This window comes from Paramacrobiotus metropolitanus, unplaced genomic scaffold (genome assembly GCF_019649055.1).
Source record: "Paramacrobiotus metropolitanus isolate TYO unplaced genomic scaffold, Prichtersi_v1.0 Parri_scaffold0000008, whole genome shotgun sequence".
NCBI classification, from domain to species: domain Eukaryota; kingdom Metazoa; phylum Tardigrada; class Eutardigrada; order Parachela; family Macrobiotidae; genus Paramacrobiotus; species Paramacrobiotus metropolitanus.
The window spans coordinates 2134560-2159315 of NW_026570228.1; the positions used below are offsets into that span (position 1 = coordinate 2134560).

The 24756-nt window shown below is 41.5% G+C and overlaps 6 protein-coding genes across 10 annotated transcripts; 4 read left to right on the forward strand and 2 right to left on the reverse strand.

Annotated features, from left to right (window-relative positions):
- The first annotated feature begins 217 nt into the window (after positions 1-217).
- On the forward strand, positions 218-3720 carry LOC129582870 (RNA binding motif protein, X-linked-like-1). The gene is made up of 8 exons (XM_055474494.1): positions 218-780; positions 1461-1552; positions 1618-1672; positions 1757-1838; positions 2163-2340; positions 2458-2602; positions 2816-2929; positions 3117-3720. Exons 1-8 carry the CDS (start codon positions 448-450, stop codon positions 3261-3263), a joined length of 1146 nt encoding a protein of 381 aa, XP_055330469.1. The 5' UTR covers positions 218-447; the 3' UTR covers positions 3264-3720.
- A 584-nt stretch (positions 3721-4304) lies between these two features.
- Positions 4305-8798, forward strand: LOC129582708 (uncharacterized). 2 transcript variants are annotated; one of them, XM_055474305.1, is made up of 4 exons: positions 4305-4739; positions 6208-6477; positions 6961-7078; positions 8130-8798. In XM_055474305.1, exons 1-4 carry the CDS (start codon positions 4452-4454, stop codon positions 8447-8449), a joined length of 996 nt encoding a protein of 331 aa, XP_055330280.1. In that variant the 5' UTR covers positions 4305-4451; the 3' UTR covers positions 8450-8798. The 2 variants fall into 2 exon arrangements, with proteins under 2 accessions (XP_055330280.1, XP_055330279.1); XM_055474304.1 differs by having other exon boundaries at positions 6961-7120; positions 8130-8797.
- A 376-nt stretch (positions 8799-9174) lies between these two features.
- Positions 9175-12021, forward strand: LOC129582646 (BTB/POZ domain-containing protein 6-like). Of its 3 annotated transcripts, none has more exons than XM_055474212.1 (7): positions 9175-9263; positions 9586-9786; positions 9882-10004; positions 10474-10633; positions 10890-11074; positions 11170-11305; positions 11923-12021. In XM_055474212.1, the coding sequence occupies exons 2-7, from the start codon at positions 9626-9628 to the stop codon at positions 12019-12021; spliced, it is 864 nt and encodes a 287-aa protein (XP_055330187.1). In that variant the 5' UTR covers positions 9175-9263; positions 9586-9625. The 3 variants fall into 3 exon arrangements, with proteins under 3 accessions (XP_055330187.1, XP_055330189.1, XP_055330188.1); XM_055474214.1 differs by having other exon boundaries at positions 9241-9347; XM_055474213.1 differs by lacking the exon at positions 9175-9263 and adding an exon at positions 9388-9538.
- A 602-nt stretch (positions 12022-12623) lies between these two features.
- LOC129582645 (speckle-type POZ protein-like) lies at positions 12624-15148 on the reverse strand. Its single transcript, XM_055474211.1, has 3 exons — positions 14668-15148; positions 13625-14089; positions 12624-13277 (listed from the first exon to the last, which is right to left on the reverse strand). The coding sequence occupies exons 1-3, from the start codon at positions 14985-14987 to the stop codon at positions 12899-12901; spliced, it is 1164 nt and encodes a 387-aa protein (XP_055330186.1). The 5' UTR covers positions 14988-15148; the 3' UTR covers positions 12624-12898.
- A 941-nt stretch (positions 15149-16089) lies between these two features.
- On the reverse strand, positions 16090-20843 carry LOC129582701 (uncharacterized). The gene is made up of 8 exons (XM_055474294.1): positions 20523-20843; positions 20133-20467; positions 19182-19635; positions 18717-18886; positions 18397-18596; positions 18172-18250; positions 18065-18103; positions 16090-16377 (listed from the first exon to the last, which is right to left on the reverse strand). The coding sequence occupies exons 1-6, from the start codon at positions 20704-20706 to the stop codon at positions 18193-18195; spliced, it is 1401 nt and encodes a 466-aa protein (XP_055330269.1). The 5' UTR covers positions 20707-20843; the 3' UTR covers positions 16090-16377; positions 18065-18103; positions 18172-18192.
- Positions 20844-21262: 419 nt separating this feature from the next.
- Positions 21263-23796, forward strand: LOC129582706 (UBX domain-containing protein 1-like). 2 transcript variants are annotated; one of them, XM_055474302.1, is made up of 7 exons: positions 21263-21539; positions 21606-21659; positions 21758-21816; positions 22157-22470; positions 22528-22629; positions 22950-23133; positions 23462-23796. In XM_055474302.1, exons 1-7 carry the CDS (start codon positions 21478-21480, stop codon positions 23518-23520), a joined length of 834 nt encoding a protein of 277 aa, XP_055330277.1. In that variant the 5' UTR covers positions 21263-21477; the 3' UTR covers positions 23521-23796. The 2 variants fall into 2 exon arrangements, with proteins under 2 accessions (XP_055330277.1, XP_055330276.1); XM_055474301.1 differs by having other exon boundaries at positions 22157-22629.
- The last annotated feature ends 960 nt before the right edge of the window (positions 23797-24756 follow it).

Consider the following 24756-nt stretch of genomic DNA (forward strand, 5'->3'; position numbering starts at 1 on the left):
CCAGAGTTTCAGCCACATTTTATTAACACAGCATCCAATGCAAACCCACATGAGCGCATGGTAATAATCGCCTGCATCTGCGTACCAACCCAGCACTGATTCATGTCTTTGTTGTCTGCACTGATACGTGACGGACAGCCTGTGTGGTCGTCGCCCTTGAAAATCAGACCTGATAAAATCGGCTTTCATTCCTGGACGAGTGAAAACGCAGAAGAGCAGATCCAGGCGGTCGCGCGGATGAGTTTGTTCAGTTGCTAATTTTTCAGTTTCGGGGCCGGTTCTTTCGCAGCTCCACGTTTTCTGGTAACATTTTTGCCCATATTTTGTGGCCTTTTCCTCGGGTGTCGGTTCTTCGGTTAACCAAGGAAATTCTTTCCCATTCTCTCGGTTCTTTTTCGGTGCAGTTTGTTTTTGTACAATTTTTTGGTTAAGCACACTGCGACAGGAATGGCGTACACTAATAGTCCCAGCTATGTATCGGGAACCGGGCCGACCTTCAGTACTATCAGCGACTTGATAAAAGCTGCTACGGCTAGTGAGGATGCGCCTCTGCGACGTCCTCCTACCGAGGGATTACGCAGCGACCTGCTGAACGGACGCAGTGGCAGTCAGAACAGCAGCCTCCTGACTGATCACATGGAGCCGGATGCCATGAAACAGCATGACCGCTCGCTGAACTCCTCGCGCCAGGAAGCCCGCTCCCGTCCACGCCTGCGCGCGGCCAACGAGAAGATCCTGGAGATAAAGAATCGCATCTTCGTCGGTGGCCTGAACAAATCGGTAAGATTGTAAGAACGCTTTTTTACGTGCGCAGTTATTGAGCGACTGCAGTCAACGGTGTAACACGGAAGTTTCCACAAATGACAGTATCATGGATTTGTCATTTTTGTAATTTTTATCAGCTTGCCATTTATTTCCGTACTTCACTAAAAATGGAATTTTGGATTAAGTTGTTCACTAAAAATGGAATTTTGGATTAAGTTGGGTTTTATGAATTTATGTTATAATTTACACTTTGTAGAATGATATATTGATGGATAGATTTATTGCACAATTTTTCATTTTAAAATTAATGCATTTATCCTTTTTCGTATCAGCTTGACTCTAAAAAATTCAAAAAGGCGTTATCTGTTTTAAAAAAAGTGTTTGATAATAATTTCTCCCGTTCTTCCTGCCGTAGTGGCTGTTTTGAAGAGAAAGGCAGCCACTACCAACTTTGAAAGGATTAAAAAAAATTTAAGTTCGCTCCGTATTTTAGGAAAATTGTACGTCTGCGTTTCAAGATTGAGTTGTTGCTCAAGTTGTGCAATGAAATTATCTGCACTGTTAAAACTGAAAGAAACTAATTTTTCGATACAAGATATTATTTATTGCATCACTTCCATTTGCTAAAATTAATCGGAGCCATTTTAAAATTTTTACAACGAAAAACTAATTTAGTTTTTTTATTGTTTTCCTAGATTAATGAGGATGATCTGCGCGAACTGTTTGGATCATTTGGTGAGATGCTGGAGGTGCAGATCAAGTTGCGCGGCGATGAAAATGCTCGCGGGTGAGTTTTCTTCTGAACTGTGCAGTGATCGATTCTTATTCGAGAATTTTTCTGGTCGAAATTAGGTATGGCTTTGTGACGTTCAAGACACCGTCGGACACGGACAAAGCGCTGCGAGCTGTAAGTGCTGCTCTACTCTGACTGCTTCTATGCTCCTTTGTGCCATGGTGACTGTATTCTCTTGATCGCTTTGATGTTCGATAGGGTGCTGGGGAATCACTGAGTATTAAAGGTCATAAGCTGGTAGTGCAGCCAGCCTATCGTCGCGTGGAGAATCATGCAAGAGGTGAGGATACTCGGCAGTCACGTTGGATTTGCTTTTATTCGTTAGCTTGACAGTGCATTAGTAATTAACGATAACTGTAATACTTTTAAAGATTTTTTTTGTGTTTTACAACGCTCACAAACTGCACGTTGTCGATTATCTTTGTTTTCTGTGAAACCGTAATTCGCGAGATTTAACCTGGTAGTTAAAATGTTGGAACTTTTACATATTAAATTGTTAAGCCTTTGTGTATTGTAGTGTACCAGCCTTGTGTAGATACGATAATTTCATTTGATGAGAACGACGGTGATTGGGTAGTTTGTGAACATGTCTTTCATTTGACAGGTCTGAATTCACTATCGCTGAACGGCAATCAGAGTCCGGCTGGTCTGCTCGGTTCATCCATGATGATGTGTCCTACCATTGGCTCATTCCCGTCCTATCCGTTCGGTTTTCCCGGTAGCACCCTTCCCGGCACCTATCCGTTCTATCCTTCACCTTACTATCCAGTAAGACATCTTTTGTCGGTAGATGTGAGAATATGATCATGCGGCACGGCGGAAATTCATGCCGATAACGGCTGCTTTGTCAACTTGAAAACTGCTTGTTATGAAGCTGAATATTTTTGGTTGTTGTACAGGAGCTGCGGATCCCATGTCGCGCTGGCCGTTGACTTATCCCATGCCGAATTATCCGTGGGGAATGCCGATGGGAAATTCCGTATCGATGCCCTGTCCGACTCCGCATGGAATCCGATGCCACCGTATTTGCCGGCTGATCGTCAGGTGATTGATGGAATATTTTGAGTTTAATTCTGACTGGATATTAATGATAAATATATTTTTTAGCATTTCTGAGTGTCTGGTTAATGTACATCGAATTTAGCTACATTTCATTCCCAGTGATAAACGGAGATCAGCTGTGTGTTATCGGTCAAGTCCATTTGAAATTCATTTGATATTCAAGATGAATTCATTGTTTAAATTTTTTTCCAGCAGATCCCGACGCGTCCAAGCTCATCTGACCCATCGGAAAACGATCAGTTCTCACCAGCTCCTGCCGGAAGCCCAAATTTTGCTTATCCACCGGCACCTATTATCCAAGTGGACAGTGTAAGTTCGAAATTGATCATAATGGGAATTTGGAAACAGAGGCTGCTTACATTATAGCGAACTTCCATTAGCGAAATTATTAAATCAATTGCATGTTAGCAGATTTGAACGTTTTCTAATCGGCTTGCATAGCAGGCGTGAATTTTGACCGATTTTGTAGTAAGCCATCGCAATGGTTCTGTTCTAGTTGAGCGACGATCCGAGCCTGTTTCATTTAAGCCGACCGCGTGGCGGCAGTGGACTGAAGGGAGACTTTCATGATGCCGATAATTTGGGCCGTATCCTGGGTGCTCCCAAGTACCACATTTCGCCGGATGCCCGCGCCCGCAAATAATGGCTGAAATATGGACGGATGAGTTGATAATTTTGTGTAATTTTTTCGTCAACAGCGTTTTGCCAAATGTGTACAGTTGTACGGGTCGTCTGTGTTTATGCTTGCATTTCAGTTTTTGTTTTTTCTCTGCGCGCGCGGCGGTTGCAAAAGGTTTTATAATTTTCCTCTTTTGAACCGGCTGGTTTCGTGGTTTCTAAGCTGTGTTTTTTGTACAGTTTTAGTGTGGTGAAAGAGTCGAAATGTTTTTATTTTTTCAGTTTGATACGTGGATGTGTGTATGGGTTTCCTTTGGTTTTTATCATGTTTGAAACTTCAGTTGGCTTGGTTGGGTAAGCCCTTTCAAAGATTTTACGTGTGTTAATTTTGTGAGAAGCATTTTGTGCTCAGTCACAGACTCACAGGTGATGGTTTGAGGAGCTGCGTTTTGATAAAGAGTATTAAAAACATTTGAGTTGGATCGGGTGTATGCTTCTTGCTACAGAAGTATAGTAAACGCAAAGAACAGTAGTTTTCCCGAGGCTGCATTACTACTCGTAGTGTTTTTCACGCTTTAGTGTGGTGCGGTTAGTGGGGAGCAATTTCAGAAGAATTTGGTTATGATTACTGTAGATTCGTAGAATGAAAATTTAAATGCCGTTTGCTCTTACGCATAAAAATTTAATTTGTTGAACAGTTAGTCTGTTACCGTGCTAAATGTTTATGCGTTATAGATACCTGTTTGATGTTTTTACTATTATTAATGAAATTTTTCATTATAATAATCTACATGCTTAATGAAAGCAGTATCGCAGTTTGCACTACAGGGACGAAATAACAGCGAGAAATTCGTGAAATTATGAGAATATTAATAAGTATATCGTAACAGGGCGAAATTCCCTGTACAGCAAATAGTTTTGCCCGGCAGCCAATCGGTTTGCTCGCTGCGAAAGCCCGCCCACCCATATGGACCAATCGTAAACGTTCTCCGATTCGTTATTCCACGTCAGGGCAGCTCGTACCGCGTTAAGATCCTACGAAGATTTCCCAACCGTTGCTCAATCGCACAGCGTGGGAATACTGCATTGCTTAACCTTATTTGTTTTATCTCTGTTTGTTGGGGATTTGTTTTGCCATACGCACTCTTTTCCTTCAGTTAACCCCCAACTACTGCTATTACTTCTTTCCTGTGCTTGCATGTGACAGGGGAAGATGGTGCGCAGTAGTCAGCCCACGTACAAAGAGAATGCATCGCGGCAGAAGGAGAACATGCATATGAGCCTCGTCAATGCGCTGGCCAGCCTGGAAGAAGCCAGCCGGCGGACCTTCAATACGCGCATGGAAGAGCTGATCTTCCCGGAGAAGATCTGGCTGATCTGCGAGACCAACCTGCTGTCGCGTTTCATGACGTGGGGCGATGAGAAGGGCATGGTGATGATTAATCTGGCAGAGTTTGAAGACGGACTCCTCGCCAATTACGGCACCACGCATCTGTTCAAGGTACCGTACATAGTACATACAGCGGCAACGCTGGGAAATTATATTCGCCAGCATAGCAGTAGTTTTCTTTCGGTTCTTGATTATATTTTAGCATGCATTCTCCACCCTGAAAACCATGCATTCTCCACCCTGAAAACCAAACTATGACAGTAGACTTCTATATAAATATTTAGTTTGAAATTATTTTGTTTAATTAAACGGTTAAGCCAATGATCCGTAATTATTGTGGAAGCAACAAGCAGTTATTTATTAAGTTTCCCTTATGAATCATTGTTTGTTCGTGTGCAGTACCGGTAGTTGCATGGCAACATAAAGGTTGCACCGCTGACCAGAAACTCGAGATCTTATTTTCGTATCAGTCCGTCACCATCTGCGCCGTTTTCAAAAGCACAGTCTTTAATGCTTGGCAACCGAGATTCAGCCATGCAACGTTATAACACTGCCTTTATTCTGTATTGGAAGCGTTCGAACTGCTTTTGGAAATAAACAGTTGATTTATACAAAATTTGAAGATTATTTTTTAACTACTTATTTAGCAGTTAGAACAATACTAATTAATATCAAACAACGCGGTAATTTATTGCCGCTGCTATTTGAAAATACTTATATCGTTTTAAAGTGCTTTACAGCGCCTCATGAGGCACCAAGAAAACAATCAGAATCCTATTAAAGATTATTGCACAATGATATAGGTGTCGTTTTCCGGTTTTAAGCAAATAATTCTGGCATTTGGTACTTCCCTTTTTCAAGGCACATAATAGTATATAAATTTTTATTCATCGTAAGAAAGTGTCATCGTCACTGCGCTTGAACTTTTTGTAATACAAAGTAGTAATTTTGATTGATGGCTGCTGCCTATTAAAGATATTTTTTTTCATAGAGTTTAAATTGCTCTGCACTTTCCATGCGAAAAATCGCCAAACAATTTTGCAGTGCGTTTTCCGCACCGTGATCTTACAAGGCTACTTGCACAATTATCGTGGACATGAGAATACGTAATTCCTTATGTCCAGAAATTATTGCGGAGACAGTATACGTATTTTGTGTGCCAGAGCATATGCCACAGAAAGTATCAAACTTATTGCAAACATTAATACAAATTGAAGGAAAATATTGTTAAACAAACAAACCTGATGTAACGAATGAAACATTCGTCTGCGTTTACCAATTAAAGTAGCGAACGGAATGAAAGTAATGGCTTAAAAGGTTGTGTACGGAAGGAAAAGCAGTGTTAAAACGTTACAGGAATTCACCGGGTGTAAAAGGTTGTGAGCCGAGTGGCGATTATAATTAACGATAAACTCTTCAGCAATTTCGGGCTAATCCCAATGTATTGTATTTAGTCACTATTTAGGGTAAACCATTTTGCCACACAGTACGTGACAGGCTGTTCGACTACTGTAGTACTGGTGGATTCAGTTTGCATTATGTGCCAGCATTTGCATGTCTTAATTTTTTGCTTTTGCAGACAGGCAAGCTGGTGTCGTTCATCCGCCAATTTAATCTGTATGACTTCAAGAAAAAGCGCGATCTGTTCCTGGATTTGGATGGGCAGGGCAATTACACACGCTTTGGATTGTACTACCATCAGTATCTGCGCTCGGGTGATCAGCAGTTGTTGGCGCGATGTGCCCGGAAAGTCGTCAAACGTCTACCCTTGAGCGGCAATAGTGTTCGTGTGATGAAAAAAGATTCCGAGTCCGATGAGGAGACTCAGGAGAGCATTTCCAGTAGCAAGGTGACGATCGGTGTCTGTTTATAATGATTAAAGTTGACGAAATACTGTATTAACTTTTTAGCAGTTGGCAGATGTATCGGAGTACTGTATGAAGTTACTATGAACGCTTTGAGTTATGCATTCAGCATTACAAAGTCGGTAAAGCAAAACAAATAAGTAAAATCTCGTCACTGTACTAAACACGTATGTACAAGTTTGTACTTTTACAATGCGTTCATGCTTACATTTTTCAGGGTATAAAATTAATAAAGTTTAAATTACTTACCTGTTACTGGCTACTGCATGATGCATATTACTTACGTTACGACTTACGACTACTTATAATATTATTGTATGTAAACTTATGGCAGCGCTTACTGCTTGCAGTAACGCACTTGCAAAACATCTCATGGCCAGAAATGCTATACATACTACGGTAGTGATACTACAAAGTGCACATCTGATTTCATAGCGTCATGGGACAACAGTTTTATTATCTTTCAGGGACGTCGTCGTCGTGTGACGTACAGGCATTCCACAGCCGATGGCCCTTTGAATGTCCCGTCCAAATCCGGCGTCATCAAGCGAATGTCATTGCGCGTGGCCAACCGTCGCGCAAAAGGTACAGCCGACAGCATTCCTCTCTTCAATAATAAGCACGCAGGTTAGTTACTGCCAGAACTGACCATTAGAAATTTACATCGGCATCCACAATCCGTCGATGTACACTTGAACTTGTCACAGATTGGAAGTGTTTAATACAGTAATGATACTTACCATAGTTTCGACTGAATGCAGTTTCTGGAAATTTTGCGATTGTGAAATTTTATTACAATAGTAGTACCGTTACTGCATACGACGGTACAGGAAGCAGTTTTGCCTCGTTGACCATTTATTAGGACGAACGAATACAAGCACCCATTATATTCGTGCATCACATAATTAAGCAGTCTATATACATTATAAATAATAGTTTTAATAGTAAAGTACATCCAGCACGAGCACAATTGTTGAATACACTCTGTAGTGCGAAATATTACTTTAATTCGAAGCATTTGCTTCCCGCTTTTGCTGTCGCGGAATGGGAATAAATCTTGTACAATACATACTGTATACTTTTCAGAGTCAATAAAATAACTGTTTGTTATATACCTACTTGGTAAAGACCGGCAATTATGTGTAACACAGGGATGACGCTGGGTCGATAGCGCACACATTGCAGAACGTTAAGCTGAACACTACGTTCCGCTAGTAGTTGACATAACTACCAACCGACTCAAAACGAAACACTAGGTAACTAGCAGATCAAAACAAACCATCGAGCTGATGCTGCCTCTCGACCGTTCCTAATACACAAGCAGCATTACATCGTTCAATGCTCAACCGTTGCAACAGAAAACGGTTGAGCATTGAATACTACTGTATACTTATATTGCAGATTTAGGCTTCATTTGGCTACATTAATTTTATTATTACGAATTTTCTATGCACACCCAAATTTTCTTATAGCCTAATACAGTACGTAGTATAAAAAACAATTACCTACGCTATGTACTGTACTCATTATTATAAAGATTGTAAAGGTCACTTAACTGAACTTCGATCGTATTCAGAGTGCTACCTCGTTACGACTGTGAATTTAATAGAGAATTCAACCTGCTTTTGTTTTCTAGTGGCTCGAAAGAATCGCGTCCGGACGGAACTGCAGCGCACCAGTCTGATTCAGCGCTGGCTGGAGATGCCGAAAGAATGGTATGACCTCCCGGAATTACAGCGCCGCCGTGATCCCACCGCGCGGTCACTGTTCGAGAAGTACAACTGGAATCTGGATCCGATGGTGGTGGGCGATCTGGCGGCACTGGCCAGCTACGGGATGCGGGAGGACCACAGTGCGCCCATGACCGATGAGGAGCTGCTGCGCTGGATCAAGGATATGGATAAGCTGCCGGTGCTGTTGTCCGTGGTGTCTGCGCCGGTTTTCCATCGCCTGTAAAATGCATACTCTTGATATCGGGGTGTTTGCTTCTGCCTCAAATATTTAGCCCGTTTTTGTTTTGTTTTTTTATCAGAGATTCTACTTTTTATTCCCGTTTGTTGTGCTGCTTTCGGCTGTGCTTTTTTGGCTGTTTTCTTGGTTTCGTTTGGTTGTCTTTTGTAGTAGTGTGTTGTGCTGTGCTTTTTTTACTGCTTGTACCTGTATATTTATTTTATATCGCTCAATTTACTCCCGACGACTTTTTGATAGCGGCATGGTGTGCTGGCATTCTTATCGTTTTGTATCGTGTTCTTGGTTTTTCTATCTGTTGCTTGCTGTATTGTGAAGTTAACAAAATGCAGTGTGCTGCAAATTACTTGGTTGCGTAGTATGATTGGTGCTTATCTGCAAACTTATTACTGCAGACATCTATGCTCTATAGTAATACGCATACGAAGTGGGTTGGACGATATCTTATGTACCTGATAGGAATTTAACAATTTTGAAGGAAAAATTAATACAAATCAGTCTGAGGCGAAGTGAAAGAGCAATAATTTTATTCAAGCCGGAAGGAATCGTTCGTGCTTTCGGCAAGTTTGAGTTAGGCGCATAGATTCACGCAACCGCCCCCGGAAGACAACTGTACGAGTATCTCTTCTGTGCTAACGGCTAAACGCTTTCATTGCTGATCCAGCCAGCCAGCCTGTTGATCACTTAAATCACTTGATCTTTTTATCAAGTATGACGGTTATAGTCCTACTGTTTTTCAAATTACACCATAAATTTTTACGGAAAATCTGCTTTTTATGGAGCTATAGAACGTTGCAAACAAGTGAGTTCTGATATTACTGGAAATAGCGCCGGACCTGCCTATTTTTATGATTAATTTATCGTAAATTCGTAATGACGTGCTTCTGTAAGTGTAGAATGTAGATCGAGTTTTTTTCTGCTTCGTTTCCACGTTTGTAACAATTTTGTTTCAGTTTTCACGAAGTTGTTTTTCAATCGGTAATATCGGTTTCATCTTCAGAACACCAGATTTTTGGTTTCGATAACGCTTTTCGGGTTAACATCACTTTAGAAGCAGTAGATACGGTACTGCACGATGTACGTTGTTCCTATGTCCAGTGTTTTACTCGTCGTTGCCTAACTAGACTTTCGCACAGTCATAACCTGCTCACGGTAACCGCTATTATGGCGCACAAGTACGAATCCTTTGTGAATTCCCAGCGTCGAGGCACGGTCTCCGAGATCAGCAGTCGTTGGCAGAATGCCCTATCGAAAAGCGAGCTGTGCGATGTGGAATTCGCCGTGGGACGCCTGTTTGGCGCCGTGAAGAGACTTCGCGCACATAAGTACGGTTGAAGTTTAACAGCGTCCACCTCCGTTATGGGTTAGCCAGCTGCAGGATGTTGTTGGCTTAGTCGGCAACACACATTGGTTTTCTTAGGTTGACTCTCAGCATCAGCAGCGATGTGTTCTACACGATGTTCAACGGGAGCTTGGCCGAGCGTGCTGGCATCCCCATCGACATTCCGGATATTCCTGCAGACGCGTTCACTAACATGCTTAGGTAGGTGCTAGCGGAAATTACATAAAAATTCTTAAATTTGTCTAAAATTCTTGCGAAAGTAAACGCTCTTAGCCTTGTCCTTAATCGATTTCTTTGCAGTATGTTTTCATGTGTGAGTATGCGTAATTACTGTAGAGCGATTTCTCGTTCCAACCAGCCAACCGGTTCATCGTTTTCGTATATGTACCGATCGCTTCGTCCTTTTTTTATTACTTACTATGTTTTTCAAACTACATTAATAACATTATTATTATTTATTTAATATTATTTTTCTATTAGTATTAATTTTAGCGATTGCAGTAACCAAACTCCAGTAACGCAAATATAGTATCATGTTGTAATTTTTCTGTCACTTTGACTGTCCACCACTGTAAAGAGGCACCGGCTGCGCACGAAGATCATAAATTCCTTCTTATTACCGTCCATAGATCGCTTGCGGTAATGGATGCCCAGTGTTTTCCCGTTTCAGCTACATCTACACCGGTGCCGTTGAAGATCTCCAACCGGAGAACGCAGTGCAGACACTGTACTGCGCCGATAAGTACGACTTGCCATGGCTGGCCGAATACTGCACGGACTTTATTCTCGATGACTTAAAAGCCGACAACTGCCTCATGTATCTGGAAAATGTGAGTATAGTATATTTCCAGGCAGCCCTTGAAGCATTTTCTAAACGGTACCAAATTGCGCTATGCGTGTAGGGCATCGTTTTCTTTACGCTGTGAGGACTATTTTGTTAATACCGTAAATCTCAGGAAAGCTTGCGTTTCGATTGTATGCTGGAGAAAATGTACGCGTACGTTGGAAGCCCTCTCCGTATGCAGAAGGGCGGGTGATACTAGTTTTAATGCAGTACAATATTTTTAACGCTGTGCATTTTGACAGGCGAAAAGCTGGACTCCAGACTGTGATGTTGTGGTGGAGAAATGTTTGGACATTGTGGACGCATCCACCGCGGGCGTTTTCCAGTCGGATTATTTCATCAAGTTGGAGCGCAAAACGCTGGAGTTGATTCTACAGCGCAGCACATTGTCAGCGGAGGAGAATGTCATCTATATGGCTGTCGAAGAGTAGGTTGCACCAACGATAACCGGCTTGCTGCAGACCATCACTTTCTTTCTCAAATTGTATCAATGTTTTTGAATGTTTGTCTTGTTGCGCACAGATGGGCGAAGGCTGCCTGCCTTGGCAAGAAGGTATCTGCTTCTGCAACCAATCGGCGCCAAGCACTGGGTCCGGTATTTTTCCTTATCCGCTTTGCTTTGCTGACGGACGCTCAACTGACCAACGGACCGGTTAAGGTTGGTATTAATTATGTCTTAAAATACAGCTTGCACAGCCAAGTTCGAGCAGTAACAGGAGTTTCTCACCCTCCAACTTTGGAATCTGAAATTTTGAAATTTTGATTTTTGAAGGATAGTTTTAGATCTGAAGTACCTTTCGGGATCATGTTTCCATGCAAATACATATTAAAGGTGTAGGAAACAAGAGCCAGAATATTATTTTCATTTTTTTGCAAGAAATAAGCATTTTCATTCAGTGTTGTTTCAAACGCTGTGGATGTTTGAAACGTATAAGGTGGTAACGTAATTTCCTAGGGGTCCCTCCCTAACTTCTGTGGAAACACTCACATCTTGCCGTAAACAATCAGTGCGTAAAACAACCACATTCCGCAGTCGGCACTCTCTTTAGCATACAAGATTGTGGGAGGCAGAACTGAGGTCACCTCGAGCATTGATTGCGTAAAGCTCTGATAACCCCTAATGGATACCTTTAGGCCTACTCAACGGTTTCCGAAAATATTGGTTGGTTTTTTTTGGAGTTGCAGTTATAAGCAAATTTATTTCACAAAACTCCCGCAGCTTAGATGTATATTGACCTGTTCAAGGTCGGTTCCAACTGCGTTTAATATTTGCAGAGTGGTCTACTGAATCTCAAAGAAATGCGTAAAGTTTTGATACAGAAGCATGGAACAGATGCCGACGCATCCAAGGAAGGTCCGCTGGCTTTTTTCTAAAGAGCCACGGAAGCTGGTGACGTGTCGTTTTCTAATCAGATACACGTATAAGCTGATGGAGAAGACTTTCGTGCTGTACACCGAAGGCAGTTATTATCCTGCCATGGTCACAGGAATTGATGAGGTGGATTATGTTTGGATTTACGAAATGGAAGCACACGAGGAAAAAGGTTTGGTCTCCGTTAATTGCCACCATTCTGTTCGTGCCTCCGTTCGTGCCGCGGATATTCTGAAGCGTGGTTTGCCGGTGGAAGTATACATTGATGGAGAATATAAGAAGGCGACGTACGGTTCGCTACGGGCTGGACGACATACGGTCTGCGTTGGTGACCGCGAATACAGTGTGGAATTCACGAAGCTGAAGATTGCGCGTATTGATGTTGAGAACTGGCTGGCTGATCAGCAGTAGCGAGTCTGCGACATGGATGGAATTTACGACGCCACCGGTTCTCTGGTTTAATTTCGCTGATTATCCTTTGTGATGTATCTTTACATTAAAATTTGTTGTCTATGTTGTTGCCGTTTGGATACACACAAAATTTTTGTTTTTCTTTTTATCATAGGAAATAGTTTTATGTGCAGATGGCAGAGTCAGTTTCCGATAGATTTATTTATTTGTCAGTTGTCGTTTTTTGCATTTGTTGCATCAGTGCTTAGTTTGATACTAAAGATACGTTAAAGTAATACCTGGCAATTCCATAAGTGCACTCGTACTGCGCATTACTTATGAGATGAAATATAGATATGACAAAATATGTCTAAGTGAATGCATAATCGAAGAAGGTCGACCAGGACAAATTAACGCACTTATATCGGTATGTAACAAAAATGTTTTATAAAAAAAAATTGGCAAGCAGGTCCTTTCTAAGTGGATTTATCATTGTGAGGCGTCATGTATACGAAGATCGCCCGGTATTTTAGATTCACTGTCCACATTTTCTTTAGTCCCAGCTAACAGTCCGTATTGTGCTAAAACATCCAGGAAGAATTCAGTGTTATACTGGCGTAACTCGTCTAGTCCACCGGCTTCCGCAAACTGTGACATATTATGGATACTGAGCTGCAGAGATGCTTCGCGTAGCCTTTTCAAATCATGCTGATTGGATAATATCAGCATGCGAGCGGCACTGGCCACGTTCAGGGAAGAGCACAAGCATTCCTGACAAACGGCACGGAGATCCGCGAGATCATATTTATCCGCGGCGACGACAAGCTTTTCCGCCATAATGGAAAGGTCAGCACATGTTGCAGTGTACCTGTACAGATTTACCTATTAGTGGTAATACCAATATTGTGTTTTCTTACAATTTGTACAAAAGACCGATTCGGTATTACAATAGGTACTTATGTGTAATTAATTTATACAGTGCGTTCAAATGCATGCACACTTTAAAAGGGCAGTCATGAAGGATCGAAGGTCCGCGCAGGTCAGCGAATCTGTTTGTGCAGTATAGTTAGGTATCATTATCAACTTAAAAAATACGTAGTCGCAGCGAATTGAACGCAACATTCTCTGGCAAAAACAAATAAATTAAAGCGAGCATTTTGAAAGAATGTACTTATGTGCTGATTACGATTGTGGCATTGTGCAGTACTTGTTTACATGAATTCCAGCATTGCCGCTATCGTCTCTCCATCCGTATCATCAATACGACAAATACCATTTTCAGCTTCCGTTGTCGGATGTATTAACATGGCGGCGAATACTTTAGAGCGAGCGATGAGGATGGCTTTATGAACAGGAAATAATCCGTTATCCGACGACACCAGCACCATATCACAGCCCTCTTGCGATGTGTACAACTTCCGGAGATCATCCAGCAAATAACTGGCACCGATTTCCATCGGTGTGCTTAAGCGATCCACATGGAGGGTATGTACTAAAAATTCTATCACAGCCTGGATGCGTAGTACATCGTCCTGGATGTAGCGCTGACCGGAAGCGAAAAGCTGCCGGTGCGAGATGAACTCGATTTTGCCCCAAGAAGGAAAACCGGCATTGCTGTGCACGAAGGGTTTGTTGCTGGCTGGCGGTTCATACAGAACGTTGCCCTTGTCGTCAACAATGCTGCAAAAAATATAGTAAACACAGTATATGCGATTAGCTGCCTTAGGCGATTTCCACTTAATGCACCTCACGTGCGCATCGGGTAATTATATAACTTTCAAAACGCAAAAACAATTGAACAGAGCTCAAGTTCTATGTACCTCGTACAATACGTGTATTCCAGCTATTAAACCACTGTTTACGTAAACTCACGATTACCTGTATATTAAACAAAATTCACAATTTTCTTTGTGGCAGTATCAAAATTTCAAGTGTCGATATAGCAGAACTGATCGTGAAATACACACATGGAAATAACGTGAAATACACACATGGAAATAACGTGAAATACACACGTGTACGTATATGCCAGTTATGACCTTCGTAAGCAGAAAGACAAACTCACATCTTCCCAAGGAAATACAATAATCATCATTAAAGTTTTTACAAATACAGTAGGTACGGTAGTTGTAGGTTAACCACATAAAATTATCATCCGCATAATTATGATGTAAATTAAGTTACACAAATTACGTATTACGTACGAGTAGTAGATAATTCATCTAAATTTGTAATGATAAAGTTTTTTGTGCACGTACCGTAGCGTATGAGTCGCAGCAATTTCTTCCCCCTCTTTCAGTTTTTTGCAGCAGACAAACAACGAAACAAAATCTTCGTCTTTTCCGCCGCTGGATTTATTCTTCACACGGTGTAACGGTGTCATTTGCAGACACCATTCCGCTCTGCTGTTTTTCAGTCCGAGATTAAACACTCGCACCGGACCGGAAAATATTGCTGTGGTCAAGTGTTGGCGGAACTTGAATTTATCCACCCGCCAGTTAATAACTACATTGGCCAATGTTCCTTTCGTCTCCGTATCCACGGTGGCGGAGAAGGATTTTGTAACAGGATCACCCATAACGTAAACAAGTACTTAAGTATACGTTTAGTAAGTACACTGTTTATGCGGCTCATACACAACAAACTTTATGCAGTATTTTTGGCGTCCAGTAATCGTAATTGCGATAATGCAGGAACACACCAATGCGAAAATCCAGAACATAATTCAGAATTCGAACACTTAATACGCAAACGCACATAAAAACTTAATGAACCTACACGATAATAGGTTCCATACTGCGAGGTATAAGATGCGTAATTATAATCCGAGGAAATTGTGGTTAATCATTTGGTCATAAACCTGTTTCGTGTGAGTCAACTGCGGCCCTACTCCGCACTGGCAATGAAAGTAATTCTCTAATAATTAAAGTTGTCATGAGTACGAGGAACTTCCCTGAAGTACTTAATTTATCGGAAACAATTATTGCGTATTGTATTCAGATTCGCTTAATGCAAATACTCAAATGTGTAAACAAAGACATTCAGAGACAACCAAATTTTCAACAGCAGACACTGCAAAACAACAACCCAACTTCAACGTAAAGTGCATGCCTGTGTACAGCCACACCTTGACTACGGGTCAGGTACGTGGTCGCCGGCATCTTCGGCTTTACGCGACAAGATAGACAGGGCACAGCGGAAAGCACTGCGGGCGATTTCTGATTACAAGGAGCGGGTTACACCCGAGCTGTATCAGAAACTGCGCATCCTGCCGGTGTACGACCGTTGGAAGCAGTCGGAAGCGGTTTGGTTGTATAAGATCTACAACCACGAAGCATACCATCCGCCGAGGTACATGGTCGAGATGATCGACTTCACGGATTTCGGAATGCGGTACAACCTGCGGAACCCAACGAGAATTGCTGCCAGAGCGAAGAAGAAGATCGGAGAAGGCACGCTGGCCATGCGACTAAAGAACATCTTTGAGCGCATACAAAAGTTAACTTGCATATACTCAGTGTTGATGGTGGGATTTTTCAAATTTGCTCTCCGAACAGTTGATCTGTCTTAGAAATTGTTATTTTGTTTAGTGTTGTGCCGACCAGACGTTGAAGTCCCGTTTAGCGGGTTGTCTGCTCCTGATGTAATAATAATAATAATAATAAAGGGAAGTAATATAAACCAAAACGGCCTGCACATGTCTAATCTCACCGCAAACGGCTAACAAATGTACAACAGTATACAAAATATACAACAAAATGTACAGAGGTTTACATTTTGCAATATTACAACGGAATAAAGGTAAGAGAAGTTCAAAAATACCGAGAAAGAGATCGATCCTCAGGTCAGATCGTGTAAACTTTAAAAACGTAAAATTTAAAATGCAAAACAATCCCGGGCTTCCGTTGTTTTCACGCAATGCAGATACGTAGACCAGAAAGAATTTTCACCATCGCCATTCACAAAGTCTGAAAAATGCAATCGAATTATTATGCACACCAACCTGTCATTACTATCCCGCTAAAATGTATACAAAATAAGCCGGAAGCGTTGTCACGTCTTGGCACAGATGTTTATTGTGCCACTCTGGCCGGATAGATACTGAGTAATAATGATAATAATGGAAATACTCGTAGTACCACATAAAATGCGTCCTCTACAGGTCAACACAGTCATGCGGGTTGCTACGCGCTAATATGGCGCGTAGCCACTACACTACATCTTCACCCTTAAAATGAAGTGAAAAAGCAGAACATTATGGCAAAATGTCGAAATAATCTTCCTCGACATTGTAGACGGTATTGACCTTTCCTTCTTCTTGTTGTCCTTCTGCTGGCATGCCCTCTCTATATGGCCTTTCATGCCGCAACCATTGCATCTGGTGTTTTATACCAGCATTCTTCTGGCGTATGCCGCCAGGATCCACATCTTTACATTTCCGCCGGGACGGCATCTCTTCTTCACTTCCACTTTCGTCATCATTCTCTTCCTGTCTCTTTCTCTACTGCTCTTCTCCTCTTTCTTCACTCTTATTTCTCGCTTCTTAATGTTGTTCACCACATTCTCTTCCACATTAGTTTTTCTCGCCTCTTTCACGCTTGTTTCATATTTGATAGCAATTTGGAGGGCGGCGTCGAACGTCTTCAGCTCTTGCAGCATTAGGTAGCGTCTTGTTGCGTCGCTTTTGACGCCTGCCACGAGCACAGCACTTAAATTCTTCTCCAGCACTGTTGCCGGAAAGTCGCATAGGATCGTTTTGTCACGTAAACGTGTCGCGAAGTCCACCAGGCTTTCTTTTTTCGTCCTGAAGACTGAAGAACAGCGCCCACTCGGTTATTTGGTTCGTGTACGGGCGTAGGCCGTTTCCAGCTTCGTGACCAGTTCACCCAGTGTGAAGTCGGACGGCATCTTGGGTTTGCACATCGAAACTAAAAGCTGCAGGGCCTTCGTGTCCAGACTGTTTATTAGCAAGGCACGGTGCTTGTCCGTATGAAGGTCGGTCAGCACAGTATAATTATCATACAAAAACTTCCACGCCTTCCAGTCCATGGTTTCCGGATTGAACTTGGTCAATTGATCGGTTGTGGTCGTCATTTTCGATCTCTTATTATATAGCGCTCGCTTTCCTCTTCTCCTTTCCCGCTTCAGAGTTCAGAGAATACTACACTTCACGCCAATTGTCACGTCTTGGCACAGATGTTTATTGTGCCACTCTGGCCGGATAGATACTGAGTAATAATGATAATAATGGAAATACTCGTAGTACCACATAAAATGCGTCCTCTACAGGTCAACACAGTCATGCGGGTTGCTACGCGCTAATATGGCGCGTAGCCACTACACTACAAACCGTGAATGCTATACTTACGTAAACGAATACAGCATACTGTTAAATTTCTTACAGTTCGAAAAAATTGTTGTCACAAACTAACAAATAAGTAAATACCATCGATATCAAATAAAACACTCAAACACGATTCAAATTACATATTTAGCCGGCAAAATCACAGAAAAGCTATAGGCAGATCGAAATAACCGAAATATAATAAAAAGACTTTGCTATTCAGTATATTTCTGAGCAGTCTTCGATAAGCGGCAATGCGCTGAAAGCTAAATTAGCCAATGAAAGTAAAGCAAAATAAGTAGCACACTCACCAGCTATAGAAGCCGCTACAGCATCTCCAAATCGCACCACTAAAAATTCAGACCATTCACCACCGGCAGGCGATGATTTTACCAAAGAAAGCCCAAACAAGTCTTACCTTTAACCAACAACAACAAGATTAAAACCAAAACAACCATCCACGGAAAAAAACCTCGAATCCCCTTTCGCATCCGCACCTAAACCAACAAGCAATGGTCGTTGTGATTCACATGATCATGAGAAGCGAAAAACAATAAATATTCTAAAGTCATAAGCAGGTTAGTCCTCACTGCAACATTGTACATTTACAGTACTTCCGTCTTCAGTAACCCAATTTCCGTACCGTGTGTTCTGCCACACTCTGCGCACTGTCCGCGCTTTCATCCGCCAAGGCGTCATCACCGGTATCGATGTCCATACGAATGCCGCTAGATGCTTCTTGCTCACCGCATGCCGCCACCAGTTCTTCTGCCGGCCAGAAAACATCATCATCTCCAATTTCCTCATCATTAACGGCACAATCTGGCAAATCCACAATCGCAACTGCAGTTTAAAAAAATGTTTTCCACTGGATGCAACAAAACAGCACTCCCAACTTTTCTCAATCGGACAACAAAAGTGTACGTAATTAACTGATTTCTATCTACATTACAGATATCACACCTTTTTCTTCATCCACAATCTCTTGAAAACTGTCATCCAAAGAAACCGACGATTCCAGCGATTCCGGTAGATATTCATCAGCACCATTACTATCACAGACTGCATTACATATAACTCGACATCCGATTTCGTTAAGGGAATATGGTCACTTCCACACACTTCTTCAACTTCTGAAAAAATTCTTGATTACACAAAAACATTACAGGAAGCCGAGAAAGTATCTGTACTTCTAGTAATACTTTGTTAAGCCTTACCGGCACCGTAGTCGGAAACCAAAAACGATATGACTACTCAGTAGGTAATTACTGGCGTAATTAACAACCGTAACATACACAGTTTGACTTTCGTCAGTAACAAAACCAATTCATCAACGAAATGTCGAATTAATTAAAGTACACCCAGCAAAACGACACCGCAATGCGAAAATTCTCTCCAATAACCAATGATACTGCGCAGTCGTCTCACCTGAGCATTCGCTGGTGCCACTGCCGCGACAACTGTCACTGTCCTCGTCCAACTGAATACCCGAATCATTCGTGTCCGGCTGCATCTCCTCCGGCTCGTCATAGTACGCCTTCTTCGGCAGTGGATACATGTGAAAATGGTTAATACCGCCGCGCATTTCCTTTCCCATCACGAAGTCGTGATTGCGATCGATCTGGCGCTGCAGCCGATCCGTGTCCCAACCGACCCTTTCCACTTCCCACGCAATACGTTCCCGAATGTACTGGGAATCTTTCAGCCAATCCGTATATGTTGTCTGGACGGTGTCGTCAACGTGCTTCAATTTGTATGTCAATTCATCCACGCGGTAGGTCAGCTCTTTCAGTGAGGTGGCGAAATACTCGCGGTCAGCCTTCATTACATTATATACATCCACCATGATCGAAGATTTCAGCTCCTTCAACCAGTTGTTTTCCTGTAATCAAACTACAACTGTTACTTCAAATGGTTTTTAACTAAATAAACTGAATTAATTACTAGCAGTGGCACTAACAGAATACGCTAAATAAAATTACGTATTGGGTACTGTAATAGTACATTTTCTTTTACAGAATAAAGATTCATAAGAACACACATGCTACTCGATCAACGCTTGGAATAACGGGAAACGAAAAATTTTGCCGATCTGCAGGCTGTACTCGTAAATCGGTATGTCTGCTAGAATACGAATGTAGTAATTATGATAATTATTACCATTTAAAAATATAATACATACATCAAAATCATTATTCCTGCGCTCGCTAATCATACTTATTCATACATAATGCATCTTTAACAATTAAAACAGGCTATGATTAAAATTAATACAATAATCAAGATAGGGCTAATAATAATTAATAATTATTATTACTTAATATACTATCGCCGCTTAATATTAATTTTAAAAACCACCCAACACAATTTTGCCTTTACATGATTAACGAAAGGAGCCTGATGCCGATGATAACCGGAGCCAATCGCTACAGCGTTCTGAATGACAGGTTTCCGGACGCTTTGCGGCACACCGTCTGGATTATACCGTGGTGGCCGTGGACCAGGTTTCTGGTCTTCCTTGAAAATGGCCAAGACTTTCTGGTTCGCATAGACGCAGAATTCCTCCACCTCCTTCTTGGACGGATTCTGGCAGCCATCGCGCATCTGCCCGAGGAGATTGCTGATTTGATTGCGAATTTTCTGAGCCGTCGAGGCACGCTGGAGTAATGGTGTCCCGGGATCGGGATGGACGGCCTTTTCCAGCATCCGCTTCACTGAAACCGCTAGCATTACCACTGATTAATAAAATCCCAGCTATCAAATACATACTGCGCTGGTAATAATCCGCCGTTGCCTCGCCGGGATGCCGCTTCACCTGCTCATCCAGTTGATCGCTATCGCAGGATGCAACAGGCGGCGCGCTCAATATCGGAGTTTTCAGGACATTCTCCGGTTGTGTTGTCAAGCTGGCTATGCTTGTATTGGTTACGTTTAACTTATAAAAGTGTGGCATGTCTGATATTAATAAGGTTAACTTAGGAAAAAGCGCCCAAAGCTGAAGAAATCTCTAGTCTAGACAATGCCGAAGATCGAAGAAACATGAAAATGATGCGCAAATAATCTGTAAAATCAACAGGCTTGGCGCTTTGAGCTTTGATTCATAAGGAAAGACAGAAAAGCGGCACAGGAAAAATTGAATCACCCATTACGTCAGCATTTTTATATACGGGTATGTACCGGGATATTGCACCAATGCGCTCAAACTGTCCGCAGTGTCATGCAGGAAGATTTCATCGTCTTTACCTTTCTATCTCTTGAATTCTCTTCTATTCTTTCTATTTTACTGCCAATGAATCTTTCATTTTTCTATTAATATTGCTTGTTTATCACTTCTGAAAAATGTTCCTGGAAGAATGAAGACAACGAGTTGAATTCTAAAACAGTCACCTAAAAAATTCAAATACGAGTGCTTTCCCATGGAATGTCCAAGCAATATGATGGCTGCCACTTGAGAGCGGTTGGCACGTGAAGTGATTTTGCAGTAAACTGCAAGGTTGTAAACAGTTCCCTTTTTCCACCAGCCGTTCTAAACTTCTTCAGGAAATTAAAAAAATTTTTACCCTTTCATTTTAGTGATTTTACCCAATAGAGTTGCGATCCTAGTTAAGTTTTTCCTTTTCTTGATCACTTGAAGCGATCCGGATTCAAGTAGACAAGAAGGGGTTGTATCACTGGCAGAGTGCTGGAATTTTGGTTGTGCGATTACTGAAGGACACAGTGCACCATGGATTCTGCAGATCCACTGCTGAGTTACCTTTTGGAAATGGGTTTCCCGCAAAAGAAAGCGTATGTGAGCTTCTCGGTTTATTATTGTCACGCAGTCAGATTTCTCACAAATACGCTTTTATGCAGAGAGAAAGCGTTAGCTGCCACTGGCCACGGGAGCGTGGAAACCGCCATGGAATGGTAGGCATGCATTGAAACCGCTTTAGCAGTTTATGTCATAGTCTTGCTTCTCTTGATACATAACTTTTATGAAGTATCGTTATTGACATTTCGTACAGGATTTTGTCGCATCCCGATGATGATGGCGAAGAATCAGAAGGGAATACGCAACCTGCAGGTAAATAGGTTTTGCTCGCGGATTCAGAAAACGGTAGCATCCAGAAATTCTCAGTATCGGAAATTTTTTATTTATATTTAATTCATTATTTGGATTATTAAATTAAAATTGATTATTATTAATGTAGTAACCGGGGTTATGATTTTTGCTTAAAATGGTGGCAGGGTCCAAGAAAATCTCGATGTTAGAAAATTTTTTGAGCATTTGAATCCCGAATTTCAAATTTTTAAACATTGATAATTAATTATATAGATACTCGTACAAGTAGTAAACTGTATATGTGCGGCTTTCGGGGTGGTCGAATGAGTAGATTATCTTTTAAATTATTCTTATCTTCCAGGAGATTCTGCTCCTACGATGAAGCTACCTTTAACTGAAGCCGAGTTGGAAGAGCAAGCGCGCAAGCTGGAAGAGCGTCGCGTGCAGCGCCGTGCGGAAGTGGCTGAGCAAGAGCGCAAAGATGAGATTGAACGGGAAAAAGCCCGCCGCGTCAGCGGTCGGGAGATCCTGGATGCCAAAGAGAAAGCCGCCCAGGTGGAGATGATGCGTATTGCTGAAGAGCGGCGTCGTGAGAAGATGGAGGATAAAAAGGCCAAAGAGAAGATTAAAGCGTTGATTGAGGAAGATCGCCGCAACCGGGATAAAGAGCGTGAAGTGAGTTTTTTTATTATTTTTTCTATACTGTGTGCAGTAGTCGTATTATTGCTACAGCAACCACTGTCGGGGAATGTCCCATCCGTCACTCCCACGCCGTTCTCCACTCCGACCAATTCGTCAGCCAATCTGGATCAGAATGCGAAAACCCGCATTCAGGTAAAGATTAAAATGAAAAAAGTCACTTTTGATTTAAACGAAAATTTTTTGTTTAATGCAGGTACTGTACTTTTTTAATTTTGATCGAAGTTTGAAACGCCAGCTTTGCAAATGAATGTAACATTGTCGTTATGTGCGCCGCTAGCGAACATGCGAAAGAATCAAAGGTTTATTTTGCGGAAAAGTTTTTTTCATTTTCCGGTTGTTAAGAAAAGTTGAGCCTGAATAGTTATGATACTTCAGTCAATTAAAAAATCACATGCACCAGGTTTAAATTTGGTACAATAAAATTTTGATTTTCTCACTTTTCTGCTGTCCAGATTCGTATGTTTGACGGAAAACCACTGGTACAGTCCTTCGGCATCAATGAGCCACTGAGCGCTGTCAGACTTTACGCAGAACTCAACCGTCAGGATGGTGAGATTGGCCCGTTCGGCATGATGACCAACTTTCCAAAGAAAGAATTTACCGAAGATGATATGCAGGCACCGTTATTCTCCCTGGGTGAGTCATATACAAATCTCATGCATTATGCATGCTTAAGTAAAACGCTTCAGATCGATATCCCGAAATCGATTGTAAATAATCAGAATTCGATGTACTGCATTTGCGCCTCATTAGTTCAGTGTTTTCATTTCTGTTGGCTTCTTGAAAGTGAAATTTGCCTTTTAATTAGTTGTTATGTTTTTACTTTTAGCTTTATATTGGGCGTTATATTGTTACAGAAAAATTATTTGTACTACTGGTTGGTCAGATCGTGCTTGCAGTACGAGCTCAATGAAAATGAATGTATTCTTACTTCACGATTTGTACGAGTGATTTGTTCGTATAGGTCTCGTTCCTTCCGCCACTCTGATTGCCACACGGAAGCCATCATCATTAAATTATTGATTTACGAATTTGACAGTATAATTGTACGGTCTTTCCTTTCCTTTGTAAAATCTTCGGTTATCATGTATTTACAGAATATTACATGGTTCAGTTTAGTTACGATTTTTGTTTGATTTTCGAGCACGAATGGTCTTGAAGTTTACTTTATTTATGATTTGCGAACTAATAATTATTTCCACAATTCCTGGTTTATTTCTAATAGCGAAATGAGTTTGTGCCCGTTCAAATGGTGCTGCGACAAATATCTGGGATCTGAAGAGATAAACATTTTCCGTGCGGGGCCCGTTTCAGAACTTTAATCAGTACAGGAGGTGTGATTCGTACACTTGGTTGACCCTGATAAATCCGGATGGCATCGCTGTTAAATTTCGGGATAAAAACATGTTACTCTGGAGTCTTTCGGCCAGTGCACCAACGGATGAAGACATGCAGAATGTGCACTGTATAATTTCTTAAAATACTTGCCCACATCGCTGAAGATATTGCGAATTTGTACCAAAAATATACGTACCAATACAAAAATATACAAAAATATACGTACCAAAAGTATACGTACCAAAAGTATACGTACCAAAAATAATGGAATTTTCGTGGTAAAGAACGACAACCACGTGGGAAACAACAAGTATCACATTATCGGAATTCTGTTTTACCGTATTTTTTCTTCCAGAATTAATATGATTGTAAACAATATGTTAAATACTATAAACAGTTCTAAATTTAACATTACGAAAGAATGTGTACATATCTGTTCTGGCAAGTACTAATTAATTGTAACTGGAGAAATTTAATTCGCTTGAGATTCTTCCCGAACCTGGAAATCAGAATTTACTTGGAGTGAATTATTCAAATTTACACCTTCACATAAAGCAGATTTTACTTTCAGTTGTAAACTACGGGTAGCAGTAACAATACGTCCAGTATTTTAGTATTTTACTAATTTGCATTTTGCCTAGTCAATAATTTTTCCAAGCCGGTTGGGCAGTGGACAACGGCTACATATCCTGAAGAAATATACCATATTTTCGCTAGCATAGATCACCTCCCAAAAAGTTCCTCCAGGAATATTATCACATGGAGGCGCTACTTTCCGGTTTCGAATGGGTGCTGGTGGTCAGCACGCCCTAAATTAACACCCTCAAATTACGCAAACAATGTAAAAATAAAATTAAGCACACAGTAGTAGTGTACTGCGCACTTATTTTGATAGGCGCTTTATAAGCCACGCCGATACTG